General features: G+C 43.2%; 1 protein-coding gene across 4 annotated transcripts in view; it reads right to left on the bottom strand.

Annotated features, from left to right (window-relative positions):
• Positions 1 to 285: 285 nt before the first annotated feature.
• Positions 286 to 15,736, bottom strand: part of RCBTB1 (RCC1 and BTB domain containing protein 1) — a 38,837-nt gene continuing 23,386 nt past the window's right edge. For 2 of the 4 annotated variants that reach the window (XM_082215784.1, XM_082215785.1), the window contains exons 8-12: positions 14,681 to 14,871; positions 11,331 to 11,457; positions 10,685 to 10,836; positions 9,479 to 9,609; positions 286 to 1,138 (exon numbers count right to left, since the gene is read on the bottom strand). In XM_082215784.1, the coding sequence (XP_082071910.1) occupies positions 998 to 1,138; positions 9,479 to 9,609; positions 10,685 to 10,836; positions 11,331 to 11,457; positions 14,681 to 14,871 (742 nt within the window). In that variant the 3' untranslated portion in view covers positions 286 to 997. Of the gene's footprint in view, positions 1,139 to 9,478; positions 9,610 to 10,684; positions 10,837 to 11,236; positions 13,333 to 14,680; positions 14,872 to 15,736 lie in introns of those variants that run through there. The other 2 variants (XM_082215786.1, XM_082215787.1) reach the window with 2 other exon arrangements.

Genomic DNA, 15,736 nt, shown 5'->3' with positions numbered 1-15,736 from the left:
TATTAGCCTTGGGTATATAACCCTCAATAATGAAAGGTAGACAGTCCTATAAAGTTTTGATTTATCAAGGATTTATCCAATTTAATGCATTTTTTTCCTTTCAGCAACACTGCAGAAGTTACTAATGTTTACTACACACTGCCTGCCCCTTTCTGGTGAAGATTACCAGAACAAACAGCAGTATAGAATTGCAGAAACCCCAAAGGTCATCTTCAATCCCCTGCAATGCAGGAACAGATGTTCTAATGTCCTTTCGAATTCAGAAGCACCACCCTCTGCTAAAAATAATTTTATGCATTATTTTAATGGGATACATTTAGAACACACATTTTACACACAGAAAATGTACAGAATTCATACATAATTTAAATGCAAAATATTTTCCAAGAGTATTCTGCTTTTAACAACTTTAAATCTCTACAACGAGGCTGCCTGTCACAGCTTATATGTCAAAAAGCTGTGGAGGCAATAATTTAATTCCAAATAGATTTTGAGACACCATATAACTGATTCTTCAAGTCTTTTTAAGAGACATGGTTCAACAGATTCAATACATGTTTCACAGACAAGTAAGTCCTTCGTTACTGGCAGGTTCTGCAAGCTTCCTTCGTGTGCATGCAAATGGAACAGAAAAAAAGGCAAAAATACTTCCTTCTCACACTGCTGCTACATAGTTCCAGGTGGTGAAGCATTTTAGTGCCAGCAAAAATCAGTAAGAGACTCTGAAATCACTAAATTACACCACATAGATTAACAACTGAGCAAGCCCAACTTCTGAAAGATCGATCATAGTCTTCTCTTCACCCTCCTTCAGTTCCTTCCATCTTATTCTTTCCAAAGTTGTTCAAAACTTTGTAGAAGCATCCAGCTATCTAGAGCAACTTAAAATCAAATCTTCCATTCTTTGATTTGGAACTCCTTTAAAAACAACTGCTGGACAAGTGTTTTTTATACAGCGTGGCCATGAAATCACACCAGCTATGGCTGCAACATCCATTCAGTTCTTAAAGGCTCCATATTTACTGGCTTTAGCAATGAATTCCTTTAGCAGAGAACCATCCATTTGCCAAAAAGCTGCAGTCTGGGTGACTTCAGTCAAGTGATTGACACAAAACTTAAAGCAGAATTCTTCTAAATCCTAGATACAAAACAAAAAGCCTTTTCATTAGCTTCAAAGTTTCTAAATTTTTTCTCATCCATGTTCAAATAAAGACAGCATTAAAAAGTTATGTATTTAGAATTGATTAATAGTTTTAACCATGCCATATGACAATTCTTTGTTCCAGCCACAAGATACAAGAAACGACACCCCTGCTTCTCTCACTTGCTAACGTGTAATGAAAGTTTCCTTTACACACAAGTGGGCCAGGGGGTTGGTGTTAGCTGCATTTGTACGCAAAGGCAGATTTTAAAGTTTAGTCTGTTACATAGGGTTCTTTTCTAACTACCATGTTACATTTATATAGCTCATGCAAATAATGCAAATATAAGATTAGAAAGTGAAAATTACAGAGCAAAAACAACATAGAACAATCATGTATTGAAAGATATTTTTATTCCAGGATAAAAATACAAGACCAGTCTTCAGAATTCTGCAAGGAAACAGTCACATTTTACAGATCAAGCACATTAATGACGTATCCAATCGATTTCAACAGGTCTTATTCTAAGTCATTGTGTTTATCCACTAAGTAAATAGCAACTCCTGTGTCATTTGGTAGAAACAGGCAAGTTTAATACCTCAGTCTGAGTTTGTATGTAGTAGCTATTTTTCATCTTAAAATGGGGGTGGTTCCAATTGTTGCTGGACTACTAATCGCATAATCCTTGACTGGTGGCTATGCTAGGAGCTGCAAATCCAGTAACATTTGGAGATCATCAAGTTCCCCATCCATGGCCTAAGATGCAGAACCAGTCAGAGGGCCTTCTTGGTGGTGGCGCCCACCCTGTGGAACGCCCTCCCATCAGCTGTCAAGAAAATAAACAACTACCTGACTTTTAGAAAACATCGGAAGGCAGCCCTGTTTAGGGAAGTTTTTGATGTTTTATCATGTTTTTAATATTCTACTGGGAGTGGCAGCCAGATGGGTGGGGTATAAATAATAAATTATTATTATATTAGTAGAATCCAACTACTAAGCAAATAATCCCAAAATATTTATTTAAATACTGTAGTTTATTGTGCTAACAATGGTAGAGAAAAACACAAAAAATATAGTAATAATAAAAAAATTATTATTAGGCCCAATGGAAATTGGCCTGTAGAAGGGAGCGGTCCTCCCCCACACTCACAGCAGCAGCAGCAGATTCCATAGTCAGATTCCATAACCAAGGTAGCAATCTCTACTAGTCAGGAAGAGAAAGCAGCAACATCCCATAGTTCTTGGATCTCCCCATCCTACATATCACAATTCAACCCAATTCTTTTTCTCCAGTCAAACTCAGAAGCCAAGTTATTCATCATCCAACAAAATATAAAATAATGTTGAAGTTCAAGCTACAGAATTTTTAGCAGGAATTTCTAACCAACTCTTCTTTGAACATTAAAATTCAAGCTCATGTGGCATCCTTGTCTGACCTGCTTCAGGCACCCTCATGTCTGCACCGGAAATATAAACTTCTGAACAAATCTTTCACCACAAAAACCACATTCATAAACAAAAGGCACAAAGAAAATATTTAGCTGTGTTATTGCTCAGTGCCATACCCAATTGTCTCTACCTCTGAAGTATCAGGCTAAATGAAGAAACTCACTCCATGCCCCTTACCTCCAAGAGAAGCTGTTTTGTTTAAGGCAGAGCTAACTGTGTTGGGGATGGGGGGCACTTCAATTAACATTTTAAAAACCTATCCAGTTGCAGCTGAAGCATCAGAAGAGTATTTTGATGCATCTGAAAGTTTTAGGAAGAGAGACTTGCTAATAGTTCAAACTGAACAGCAAGCTCATCATATGCTGTGAATAGAACTATGAAACACTGATTGCATTCCCCAGTCTGATACTTGAGCCTACAAATTAATTAATAAAGGAAGAATGAATTTTGAACTTGGGTCACTTGCAATTTAGAATTGTTTAAATATAATTTTGCACCAGAAGTCATTGCACTCTTCCAATCCTTCTGCCTGTGTAGGCTTTGCCACTTGCCCCGTTATGAGGCTTCCCCCAAAGCCCCGCCATCACACAATTCCCAGGAGGCTTCCTTGTGCAAGCAGAAGCCCTTGCACAGGGCTTTGCTGGCAGGGCTAGTTCAATGAATCCTGCCCATTCAGCTTACAGTTGGGGGTGACAATCATACTTAGGCAACAGTGAAGCACAGCTGTGCACTTTTGTTAATTTGCAACTGCTGTGGTTTCCGTGAGGCTTGCCCATGGAAGAAGAGGAGTCAATGACTCCATTCCCACACTGATAGAGTGAGGCGCCCCTTCAGGGGAAGCCCTATAGCAATCTCTTTGTGGCCAGAGACTGCAGACATGCTGGGAGGGGAGCCCTGTCATGGGCATCGTGGCACTTGAGGATACAACTTGGAACCAGGTCAAACTGGTCAAACTTCATTCAGCTTCACGTCAATAAAATGTTTAAATTTCTAACATTCCCATTAATCAATAACTGAACTTGAAAATTTAGATTTAAGTTTAGGTTCCTTTGGTTCAAAAGAAACAACAGTTAAGGTGAAATTGATTCCTACATTTTCTGATTCTTGCTAAACCTCAAAAAGTATAAAGCTCCATTCCAACTATGTTTGATCAGTTTTATCAGTTAATCACCTTGCTTTATGGTAAAGGACCCCTGGACTTAACCATCCAGTCAAAGGCGACTATGGGGTGCAGCGCTCATCTCGCTTTCAGGCAAGGGAGCCGGCATTTGTCCGCAGACAGCTTTCCGGGTTATGTGGCCAGCATGACTAAACCTCTTCTGGTGCAACGGGACAGTGACGGAAACCAGAACACATGGAAACACCGTTTACCTTCCCACCGTTTACCTTCCCACCGCAGCTATTTATCTACTTGCGCTGGTGTGCTTTCGAACTCCTAGGTTGGCAGGAGCAGGGACAGAGCAATGGGAGATCACCCTCTTGCGGAGATTTGAACCGCCGACTTTCTGATCAGGAAATCCAAGAGCCCCAGTAGTTTAGACCACAGCACAACCCCCCCTCCCCCCCCACATATCTAGTTTTATGGACAACACAGCAGAAAAGGCTTAAAATCAAACCAAGAGTCTAGATAACGGGTGTTTCACTCTGGCCTAGATTTGCTTCCCCAAAGATTACCGTATTTTTCGCTCTATAAGACGCACCAGACCATAAGACGCACCTAGTTTTTGGAGGAGGAAAACAAGGAAAAAAATATTCTGAATCCCAGAAGCCAGAACAGCAAGAGGGATTGCTGTGCAGCGAAAGCAACGATCCCTCTTGCTGTTGTGGCTTCTGGGATAGCTGCACAGCCTGCATTCACTCCATAAGACGCACACACATTTCCCCTTACTTTTTAGGAGGGAAAAAGTGAGTCTTATAGAGCAAAAAATACGGTACTCATTATTATGAACGTTGCTAAAAACGCTGAAAGGTGTTTCTCATAAAACAACAAGGATATTGCTTCAAATCAGGTTCTACAAATGTTAGAAATGTACTCTCTTAAAAACCAAAGCTAGGAATCTGGGGGTTAGGATTCATTCACAGCCCCCAGCACACATTGGACATCCAAGTCTTCAGATTAGCAGTATGTTTCATAAAGAAGAAGAAGAGGAGGAGGAGGAGGAGGAGGAGGAGGAGTAGTTTGGATTTGATATCCCTGATATCAAATATCAGGGATATCCCGCTTTATCACTACCCCAAAGAGTCTCAAAGTGGCTAACATTCTCCTTTCCCTTCCTCCACCAGAACAAACACTCTGTGAGGTGAGTGGGGCTGAGAGACTTCAAAGTGTGACTGGCCCAAGTTCACCCAGCAGCTGCATGTGGAGGAGCGGGGAATCGAACCTGGTTCACCAGATTACGAGTCTACCGCTCTTAACCACTACACCATGCTGGCTCCCTCAAGCAAGACTGATTTGTCTACAAAACTGACAGAATTTTAAAACTTGTAGTTCCCTTTAAACACACAGAAAGATTTACTGCATAGAAAATCTCTCATAGATTGTTAAATTCTCATAAACTGGCCCAGGTATATAGAAACATCTCAAAGAATGGTAGGTTGCCTTAACATCCCCTGTTATACAGAGAATGCAAGTGATTGCAACAAAATGTTGAATTGTGGTTTCTACTCAAGGTGGCCGGCATAGCCCTCTTCTGAGAGACGCCATTCCATTCTCTCTCCATGCCCCCCTCCTTTTTCCAACAGCCCATGATTTTCAACTAGGTTTTATTCAGATTAGGCCCACTGAAATAATTGGGCCTAACTTCTGCTCTTCAAATGGGTTTAAATACCTCTGTCTGGGGTTACTGAGCCTGCTCAGTGTTTTCAGCTGTTTTTGAAGTCCATCCTCCCCTCCCCTCCCCTCCCCTCCCCTCCCCTCCAACAACTAGTTGTTTCCTAAAGGAAACAACTGCAAAGGAGCCTGTGAGTGCCTCACTCCTGTATATGGACAGTGCCAGTTTGTCTACATAACAATCCCTAACAATTTTTCTTTTAATAATAAAATCAAAAGAAAAACAAAAAAACAGGAGTAAAAGGGATGCAATTATAGAATTACAAATAGGTATTTTTGTACTAGGGACACAGGGGGCATTGTGGGTTAAACCACAGAGCCTAGGGCTTGCCGATCAGAAGGTTGGCGGTTCGAATCCCCGTGACGGGGTGAGCTCCCATTGCTTGGTCCCTGCTCCTGCCAACCTAGCAGTTCAAAAGCACATCAAAGTGCAAGTAGATAAATAGGTACCGCTCCGGCAGGAAGGTAAACGGTGTTTCCGTGCGCTGCTCTGGTTCACCAGAAGCGGCTTAGTCCTGCTGGCCACATGATCTGGAAGCTGTATGCCAGCTCCCTCGGCCAGTAAAGTGAGATGAGTGCTGCAACCCCAGAGTCGTTCACAACTGGACTTAACTGTCAGGGGTCCTTCACCTTTTTACCTTACTTTTGTACTATGAAAGAAATAGAAAAAATAAAAAGGTCTTGCTTATAGGCACCACCAAATAAAGTATTTCAAAGGGATTTGCTATCCTTGTGAACTCAGTGCCATATATTTGATACATAGCCCTAAAATAAGAAATAAATGAAATAAGAAGAATCAGAATGACCTCTGCTGACTTGAACATTACATGTCAATTTCTCTTTGACAGCAATAAGAATAACTTTCTTGCACCAGTTATCTAGGGTGCATTGGTGCATCATGGCGCGTTTTTTCAGCCCAGAGCAAGGACAAATCAAGTGCCTACTGGAAGATACACAATTAACTGGTCACATAGAAGATCCATATTACCTTTCCCAAAAACAGACCAAATACATAGTGTACATATACATAGTGTCTAGGATCACATTTCCCCCTTTAACTGTAATGATTTCTGTAATTACTTGTTTCCCAAATTTATGAACTTCAACACAATTCCTCATGTGCCAATAAGATCCTGGCTCCCCACAGCCCTGTGAGCACAAGGCTTGGGGAGGGATCTTTGACCCTATGGAGCCTTCAATGTAGGGTTAATCAGGAGCTTATCCCCTATGATGTTTAACATCTACATGAAACAGCTGAGTGGGGTCATCCAGAGGTTTGGAGATCATTGTCAGCAATGTGCTTCTCTTTTACATCTGCAGGTGAAGCAGTGGAAGTGCTGGATGAGAGCCAACAAACTTAGCTCCAGCCATATAAGACTTGAGACACTGTTGGGGGCGGGGTGTCCGTAAAACAGATGGATGGTAAGTGCTCTGCTCTTGATGGGGGTTACACTTTGTCTGAAGGAGCAGGTTCATAGCTTGGGGGTCCTCCTGAATCCTTGAGGCTCAGGTGGCCTCCGTGGCCCAGAGTGCCTTCCATCAGCTTCATCTGGTGGCCCAGCAGTGCCCCTATCTGGACAGGGAGAGACCCACTTATGTTGTCTATGCTCTGGTTACCTCTAGGTTCGATTACTGCAACGCTTTATATGTAGGGCTGCCTCTGAAGATGGTTTGGAAACTTCAGCTGGTGCAAAATTTGGCAGGCAGGTCAAATGGAGGCCTGCACATTAGCTGAGATCCCACATTAGCTGAGACCGGTAGCGGATCATAAACAAGGACAAATGAGGGTAATCGTCCTTGCAAAAAAAAAAACCACCCAAGGGGGGAGGTGAGCTCCAATTGCAGATTGTCTGATACCTGGCTCTCGTCCACCATGGATGACGGGAGGCAGGAGGCGCTGAATGCAAAGCAATTCACTTATTGGTAACCTCCTGATACAGCCATTATGGGCAGGGGTTCTTCTGTATATTTGAAAGAAACTGGATCTAATTTACAGGCATGTACTGGCAACTGAGCGGCAACATTTTGACCTGGAGAGATGACTTTCTACGTAGCGAACACGGGTATGTTGGGGGAAGCAAGCCTTTACGCTTTCTTTATATATCATGTTTGCTGCATTATTGATTTGGCAAACCTCCCCTTGAGTGCTAGTGGATTGATAAAAAGCAAAACAAATTAACGAGAATAAGATAATATTTATGGATTACTACAAAAATAGAAGTGCATGATAGTATTGATATGATTTAAAGCATTGATCTTCCACTGAATCGCAATTAGGGCTGTGGCCTTTGAAGATCTACCATGGCCCTGGCGGGATGCGAGATTGTTAGCAGTGGAATGCTGGAGGATAAGATAAGTTGGAGACCTGCCCGGGGCAATGGCCAGACCTTTTCTGTGTTAATGTGGCTACTATTGAATTATTGTAATTAAAATTAATTTTAAAAATTATACAAAATTTGGCAGCCAGGTTGCTCACCAGGACAAAACTGTTTGAGCATATGACACTGATCCTGGTCCGACTGCACTGGCCACCAGTTAGTTTCTGTGCCCAATTCAAAATGCTGCCTTTGACCTATAAAGCCTTAAACAGCTCAGGACCACAATACCTGAAGGCCTGCCTCTCCCCCTATGAATTGGCCTGGACCCTGAGACCATCCTCGGAGGCCCTCCTCCACGAGGTCGGGAATATGGCAGCACGAGAACAGGCCTTTGGGGCAGTGCTCCCTGTTTGTGGAATGCTTCCCTCCGGGAGATTTAGTTGGTGCCTTCATGATGCACCTTTTGGGGCCAGATGAAAATGCTCCTCTTCAACCAAGTCTTGGGCTGGTTGACATTCTAGACACCTTTTAATGTGTGTTGGGGGGTGTTGTTTTGTTTTAAATGTGTTGGGGGAGGGGGTTATTGGTTTGTTCCTTTTGTTCCTGTTTTTATTGTGTATTTTGTGTTTCTTGCATTTTTATGCTGTAGACTGCCCTGAAATCTTTGGGTGAAGGGAAGCAGTAAAATTTAAAATAAAGTAATTTGATCTTGCAAGTTGTGGCTGGGCTTCTAGCCAACCTACCAGAAATATACTAAGAGCCTCTGAGCTTTTGCACCCAGCAAGTGGAACGAAGGAGAAAGGCCAACAGGACAAGTGGCACTGCTCTCCAGAAGGCAGAGTCCCTGCATTTCTCTTTTAGGAAATGCTCCACATCCCTTAACCATCTAATATGGAGAGCTAGAGAACTCTCACCTGAAGCTCGGTCCTGCTTTTTCCTCACTCCCACCCAACAGCTCTGAACAAGTGAAATAGGCCCCTTTCTTCCATTCTTCTCTCTCTTGCTTCCAGCAAGCCTTGTGTTCCTGCCCCCTCTCCAGCCCCCATAGCCCAGCAAACACATGCCCACACCAAAGCCAAAAAGGCCTCCAAGCAGAGGATGTGAAGGAGAATCTCCCTGAGGGTGGTCTCCATGGCGCTGCTGGGGAATCTACTTTCCCTTCAGACTGGCTTGGTACAGCTGCCGTCCTCAATGGGAAGAGCTGCCTAGTTTAAAGGCAGGGAATCCTAAAAATGGAAAAGAGGGACCCTGAAAGTGCCCATCGACAGTTGGCACCTGCCACACAGTCTGAGCAGGCCCACACTCGTTCCTCTGAGGCCCCACTTCCACGCCACAGGCATCACCAAGACTCGGCACCTGAACTAGCTATGGGCATACAGGGCAATGCTAATGAAAACACCCGACTGACTGGCTGCATGAAATTTAGCAGCTGACAAACAGTTGGCGCAGCACCCAAGAGTGAAGTGTGACAGCACCCAATGGTTGCTCTGTGTGAGATATCCAGAAAATGGTTCGCAGGAGCTGGGAGGAATGCTTGCTACACTGTGCCACAGCCAATAAACTAGATTAAATCTCTGCATACAGAAATGTTAATTTCTCCACCAAAATTTAGTTCTGCACCAAGTACATCTTAAGTATCACATTTCTCTGATTGCAGAAATACAGAGTGCTTTGGTTTTATTTTGTCCATAAGGAAAAAATAAGAGTTACTTTGCACACTGGTGGCTCTAATAGTTTACCTCTGCATCGTAGCGAACAGCTGCAGAGAGCAAGGAGAAAGCGTTCTCCACAGTGATCCCTCTTTTGATAAGATGCTGACAGAGTTTTTTCAGTCTGTTTTCGCAATATGATGTAGCCAAATCCAGAAGCCCTAAAATCAAAATGCCACATTAAAATGTTATTTTTTCTGTTCTTAACAGCTCCAGTGCAGCATTTCTCTGTACACTCAGCATAGGACATATGAAGCTGAATCATAAAATAATGGTAAGAAGTAAATACATCATCCTCACCCCCCCTGGATAGGAAACCAACCACAAAACTGGGATAGCAGCATTGGAAGGCTAGGAAAAAGGGGGCGGGAATCAGCAGGCAGTAAAGGTGAAATACAAGAGTTATTCCATGCTCAAGGATGGGGGAGATCCTTCCTCAGAGGGACATTTCCCACAGCAGTTATTGAATACAAGCAACATTACAGCGTCTCCTGTTGAGTCCATTGCATTTGTGTCAACTGTCCTTTAAATTTGAGAATTGCTGCTGGAAACATGAGCTCAAGAAAGGATTTCTTCTCTTGAAACATGCCAAGGGGAAAAAAATCTCATTTCCAGTGCTTTTTTCTGGGGGGGGGAGGTGCCACATGATTCCCCCCCTCGATTTCTCTCACACTGTGTACCATTGAGTACGGCCGGGGGGAAACACTGCTCATTTCTAGCACCTAGATTTCCTCCCCTCTGCTCTGTTTCCTCAAGATAGAATCCAGTTTTTTAAAGCCCCCACCCCTTAAAACTAGCTTCCATTCCATTGGCCTAGAAGGAACCACCCATGTATTGGCAAATAAATACAGCAAATTAATGATACTATAACTGCAAACTGCTCTTTTTGAAGTAAAAACTCTCCAAATGAATTTTCGTTTTTAACACCAATTTGAAACAATAGTGCTCAGAGCCCAGATCCATTTTTCTGAAGCAAGCTGCTCTACGTCCATCAGCTCAGTTCACCCCAGACCAGCACTGTCGGCTGATAGGGTCCATAAGACAACAGAGGCCTCAAGAGCTCTTGCAGAGACCCCATCCCTGGCCAAAATGCAAGCAGGGCAGGCAAAGGGCCACTGGCTGAAGTGTCTCGTTTCACTGCCTCCATGTCTGTTTCTTCTTCCCTTCCCTTTCTTGAAACAAAGTCAGCTCTCCACAATTTCTCTGCACAATTTAGCCCCCGTCCCCAAGTGCTACCTATCGCGTCTTCAGGCGGCAGATCAACGCTGTCTGTGTAGAGATACTCCAGAAAAGCACGGTATACTGGGTAGGAAAACTGGTCAATTTCTATCACCTCCTTCATGTCTTCATTCCAATAGGACTGGAACATAGTACGAAAATGCTCACATCTGTTGGGGGGGGGGAGGAAAAAACTACATTCCAGATTCTGCAGAATACATTAGGAACATGGGAAAGTACCACCTAAGAATTCACCACAATATTCTGTACTCCTCCCCTGCCCCCAATAGTTTAAGTTAGAATTGGGACATGCTCATCAGGACCGTGGGTTGTAGCCAATGGTGCCATTGTGCCCCAAAAAAGCACTTACATTTGCAAAAGTGGGTTTTTGTTTTGTACCCTACTCAATTGCATTTTATTTTTATCTAATTTCTATGAAATGTTATTTAATGTTGTTGAAAGCATATCCTGCACCAAGATCTGCAATAGGAAGTGGGAGACTGGTGAAGTTTGGATGAACCTGGCATGAGAATAAAACAAATTAAAATAAAAGGAGTGGGAAAGGTCTGGTTGATTAAAGAAACAAAGATGAACAATCAAGTTTATTAGCCACTTTGGACATAGCATTAGCACTCGGCCACAGGGCATTAGACACAAGTATTACCTGATTTTCAAGACAGCTTTATGTACATAAATGAATTTTCCATCTACTCTAAATTTTAGATCCGAGGTTTCAGGGCTATCAAATTCTCTCTTCAGGGACTCTGTCACTGTTAAGAAGTCCTCATGCTCTGCAAAGATTAAACATCATTATACTGAAAGCAATATTAAGGCTCCGTACACAGTCTGCATCCCAGGTGCTTTCACTGCTGGTTTGAGAAGCAACATACACACAGAGCTAACCCTAACCTGCAGTTTCTTATGAGGCACTGCATTTTGGATGCCTTTCCTCCACAAACCAGCTTCAGTCTTAATTAAAGATGCAAATACATGTTAAAAGGAGAGGGGATAGTTTCCCACAAGTTCATTAAGTAGGAATCCACAGAACTGTCACTGTGATTAGCTGACTGTTTAAATTCTGGCTGTCATAATTGGGGGCAATCTCTATCAAGGAAAAATATGTTCTGTTGTTCATGTGCTCTTTTTAAAAAAAAACAGGCCAGCATTTGCTCAAAATGAGCAGGAGGTAAATGAAGTTACCAGCCTCTGCTGTTGGGTCACTAGTCTCCCACTCTGTCATTTTAAAACAGCATTCATTCTCCTTGGCCTTTTCATTTCCACTGCTGCTGGCTTTACTGGGTGAGGGGGGCGGCTGCAATAGCAACTTAGTAACAACTTAAAAGAGTGTGTCAAAATATTGCTGCATAACAGCCCTGAGACCCAATCTACTACTTCTTTTTAAGAAAAAGGAAAATGCACTCCTGGAGACATGAATTTGTTGGAGCATGCTTAACATTTTCCCTTTGGGCTGTTGGTTTTTAAAACTGCTGAAAGCCACTTGCAAGAGACATCCCATTCTCCCAAGGGCTGCTGTTGCAGTTAACTTCACAGCACCTCACCCAAATACATGCCCCTCTTTTAAAAAATAAATAAAATCCAAAGCCAGGAGCAGGCATAGGCATAGGCAAACTCCGGCCCTCCAGATGTTTGGGACTACAATTCCCATCATCCCTGACCACAGGTCCTGTTAGCTAGGGGTGATGGGAATTGTAGTCCCAAACATCTGGAGGGCCGGAGTTTGCCTATGCCTGGCCAGGAGAATGGAAACACAACAGTATTCTCTCAGCTTCCCATTCCAGCAATGAGCAGAACTCATTAAAGTCTCTCAGCTAAAGCCTCCCAGCATCGCCTGCCAAAAAACCCAATATGGAGATAATAATCACGGCCTGCATTCACATTTTCATTGTCAGGGTACTTTTACAAATGAGAAGTCACATTTTTTGTCTGAAGTTAAACTTGAGGGAGGGATCCGGAGCTCCTGCCTTGGCTGCTCTCTCTTGTCACTCTTTCTCCCAATCAGAGCGACACTAAAATTCTAGCTCTTTCCATTGTTCTCTATGGATGTTTCTACCACAGGAAGAGCAACTAAGAGCTTTAAGATGAACCAAAAGTCCTTTCTCCAGACAGTGGGCATGTCACTAAAGGTTTTATTTCACTTCCTTCATTAGTTAGGAGCAATGAAAGACAAGAGCAAGTTCTTGTTTCCTATAAAATATTTGGGTCAAATGCAAATATTTTGCCTCTTATTTACAATTCTAAAATAGCTGGAGACTTGCTTTTTCTTTTAACTTAAAAACAGAGAATCTCGACAAGCCAACAGTCCAAATGTGTGGCTGGACTGGGGCCAGGTGTGACCAGACCTTGAACAGAATCCTGCTCCATCCCTTCCCCCCAATCCTGATCACTCCTCCCAGCAAGCGCCCTCTGCTAAAAGGCATTGCAGCTGACCTCCCTCCCCCCCCACCGCATGAAAGGCAACATGGGTATTTTGCACTATCCACAGGAAAAGCCAAGAGTGACAATCCAATGATCTGGAGGCTGAACTTTTGGGTTCCTTTGATGCTATTTTCCCCTCCCACAGAAATAAGTGAAAGCTGCCCATTGAAAATGGAAAGAAATCCAGGATGTTCATTAGCAAAGCTGCAATTGAGCATCAGTGGGCCTGCCTAGAACAAAAAAGAGAATAGTTAATACTTCAAGTTGTATTTTCCCACATAAAGGATGATCTAAGTTTAAGTTTTAAGCATTTTTTTAAAAATGCACTGCAAATGCCAATACTGCAGGTGGCAGGTGTGTGTTATTGCTAAGAACTGCTTACCACAGTTCTGTAGTATTAATATTGCAAATCAGAGATGGGGCTGAGGCTGTTTTGAACATCTAGCCAAAAGATCTCACATTGCAGCAAGGGGTCAGTCCCTCTGAGGTCTTCTTTCGGCTGAAACTATGTGGCTTTGTCTACTTTGCATATGGACATGATGCACTTTTAAGAATTTTTTTAAAACCCACAATTACATTTTCCATGCTAAATAGTGTGAACTTTCATCTTTGCTCCTTCCTTTTGCTCAATTAAGGACCACTGCCATCCAATCACAGCTACACTACATGACAGCTCACCCTTAAGGGACCTAAAGCTGGAGACTCTGCTAAATCTTGCTATTGGAAGTCTCAGGTGGACAACACAGAGAGATGTTAAGCAAGAGACTGAGAGAAATTCATTTGGGGGAAACTGTGGTGGCGCAGTTGACAGAAAGTCACTGAGGGGACTTTTTGTGGAGATGGTATTCCCTAGCCTTGTTAGCTCAGGTGTTGGACTCTGCTCTCGTACAGATGATGTTGTGCCAGGGCAGGTGCAAAGAACCAGGAGCCTGCCTGTAGGAAGAGAGGAAAGCATTTTGTGAAGTGCCAGTGGTTGAGAGTTTGGGAAACAGAACTAGATTTTGGAGGTGAAGGAGACTCTGTTCTTTATGTATGGTACACTCCCAGGGTGGAGAGAAGAGTGCTGACATTCTTAAAAAGGACATGAAGGGATTGAGACTTGAGAGAGAGAGAGAGATACGAGAATAATGCCTTTGGTCCTGTAACCTCCTCACCATTATTTGTGCAAGGAGCAGCCAGCTATACTTGTTCTGAATGCAGTGAGGCATTTTTACTATTTTTCACAGGGTACCAGAAGCGATTGTTTGACTATCAAGCCTGGACAGAGTTTGGAAAACCTCATCTCCAAGCTCTGTAAAAATAAACAGCAGCCATGTTAGAGCCACTGCAGCCTGGAGGTTAGTGTGCTGGACAACAACCAAAGTTCAAATCCCTGCCTGCCCACCCCTGGTCCTGCCATGAAGTTCACTCTATAGTAATACTATAGAGGAGGACAAGCAATGAAAACAGGCAAAGCTGTGCCTTCTGACCATTAGAAGCCTGACTCAAATCCTTTTTGGTATTTGCATCCTTTGGCAGCCAGCGAAACTAGAAGCTTGTTTTCAGTGTTTAATAATAAAAAGTTGAGCATGTTCTCACCTACTGAGAGTAGACGCCACATCACAGCAGGAGTGGAAAAGCAAGCAAACACATCATCAGTGCAGGAAAAGTGGGTAACATGGGGAAGAACCACCGATTGCCCCCGACACTGACCCCACATGTATACCAGGCCACTCTGTGTCTTGGCAGCAGAAGTGTGAGCAGAATGGCAAGCTGCAATCTCTACTACTCTGAAAGAAAGAAAGAAAGAAAGAAAGAAAGAAAGAAAGAAAGAAAGAAAGAAAGAAAGCTACAGGTTAGTCAGCTGCTGACACCAGACATTTACAATACACAAAGAATTGCATAATATGTCATGAAGGTATACATGGAGATTACAGGAAGTGTCATAACAGACTATGCAAGACATAAACAAATTCAATTACCACAAGACTCCATAACTAGTAGCTTTAGTGCTGAAAAAGGGAGATTCATGAATGTCTCTCTCTTTAGGATGCACACCCTCTTCTTCTAAAAGTACATGCACCTCAGGGCATTTATCACAGTATTTATGCTCAATTGCACAAGAAGGAATATTTACCCTTTAATAAAATTAATTAACACAATTATTACATCATTCCCAGTCTAAGAGGTGATGTGCATCACTGAACAATTGCCACATATGACTGGCAATGGGCAATGAAGGCCAGCTGCCCCAGAGTGCCTCTTGCAGGAGACACAGAGGAGGCCCCAGCTGTGAGGGGTGAGGAAACCTGCAGCCCACTCTCACCTGCAAGGCCACAGGTGGGGAGAGTGTGCCTGTTCCACAAGATCTAAGCAATTAAATAATCCAGCTGCGAACCTGCCAAAAACACCAACATCTGCAAATGGCAGGAAGAGAGGAGTCCTCCTCCCCCCCCCCCCCCGTTGCCTCTGCAAACAGGAAGCAGATTTGTCTTGGCCTTCAAGCCGCCTAGATTTCAAACAGAGCAGGCAAAGGAAGTGTTTCTTTGCCCACATGATGTGGTTGCTGGAAGCTACAGAACCCATTTCCTTTGTTGATGCAGCATGATTCAAAACCACAGGGGCAGACTTTCCATGCAGTGGTTGCTGTGAGTG

The sequence above is a fragment of the Podarcis vaucheri genome (genome assembly GCF_965113315.1).
Source record: "Podarcis vaucheri genome assembly, chromosome: 3".
In the NCBI taxonomy this organism is placed as follows: Eukaryota; Metazoa; Chordata; class Lepidosauria; order Squamata; family Lacertidae; genus Podarcis; species Podarcis vaucheri.
The sequence above is the reverse complement of the archived record's forward strand: the minus strand, read 5'-3'. Positions and strand labels throughout refer to the sequence as shown.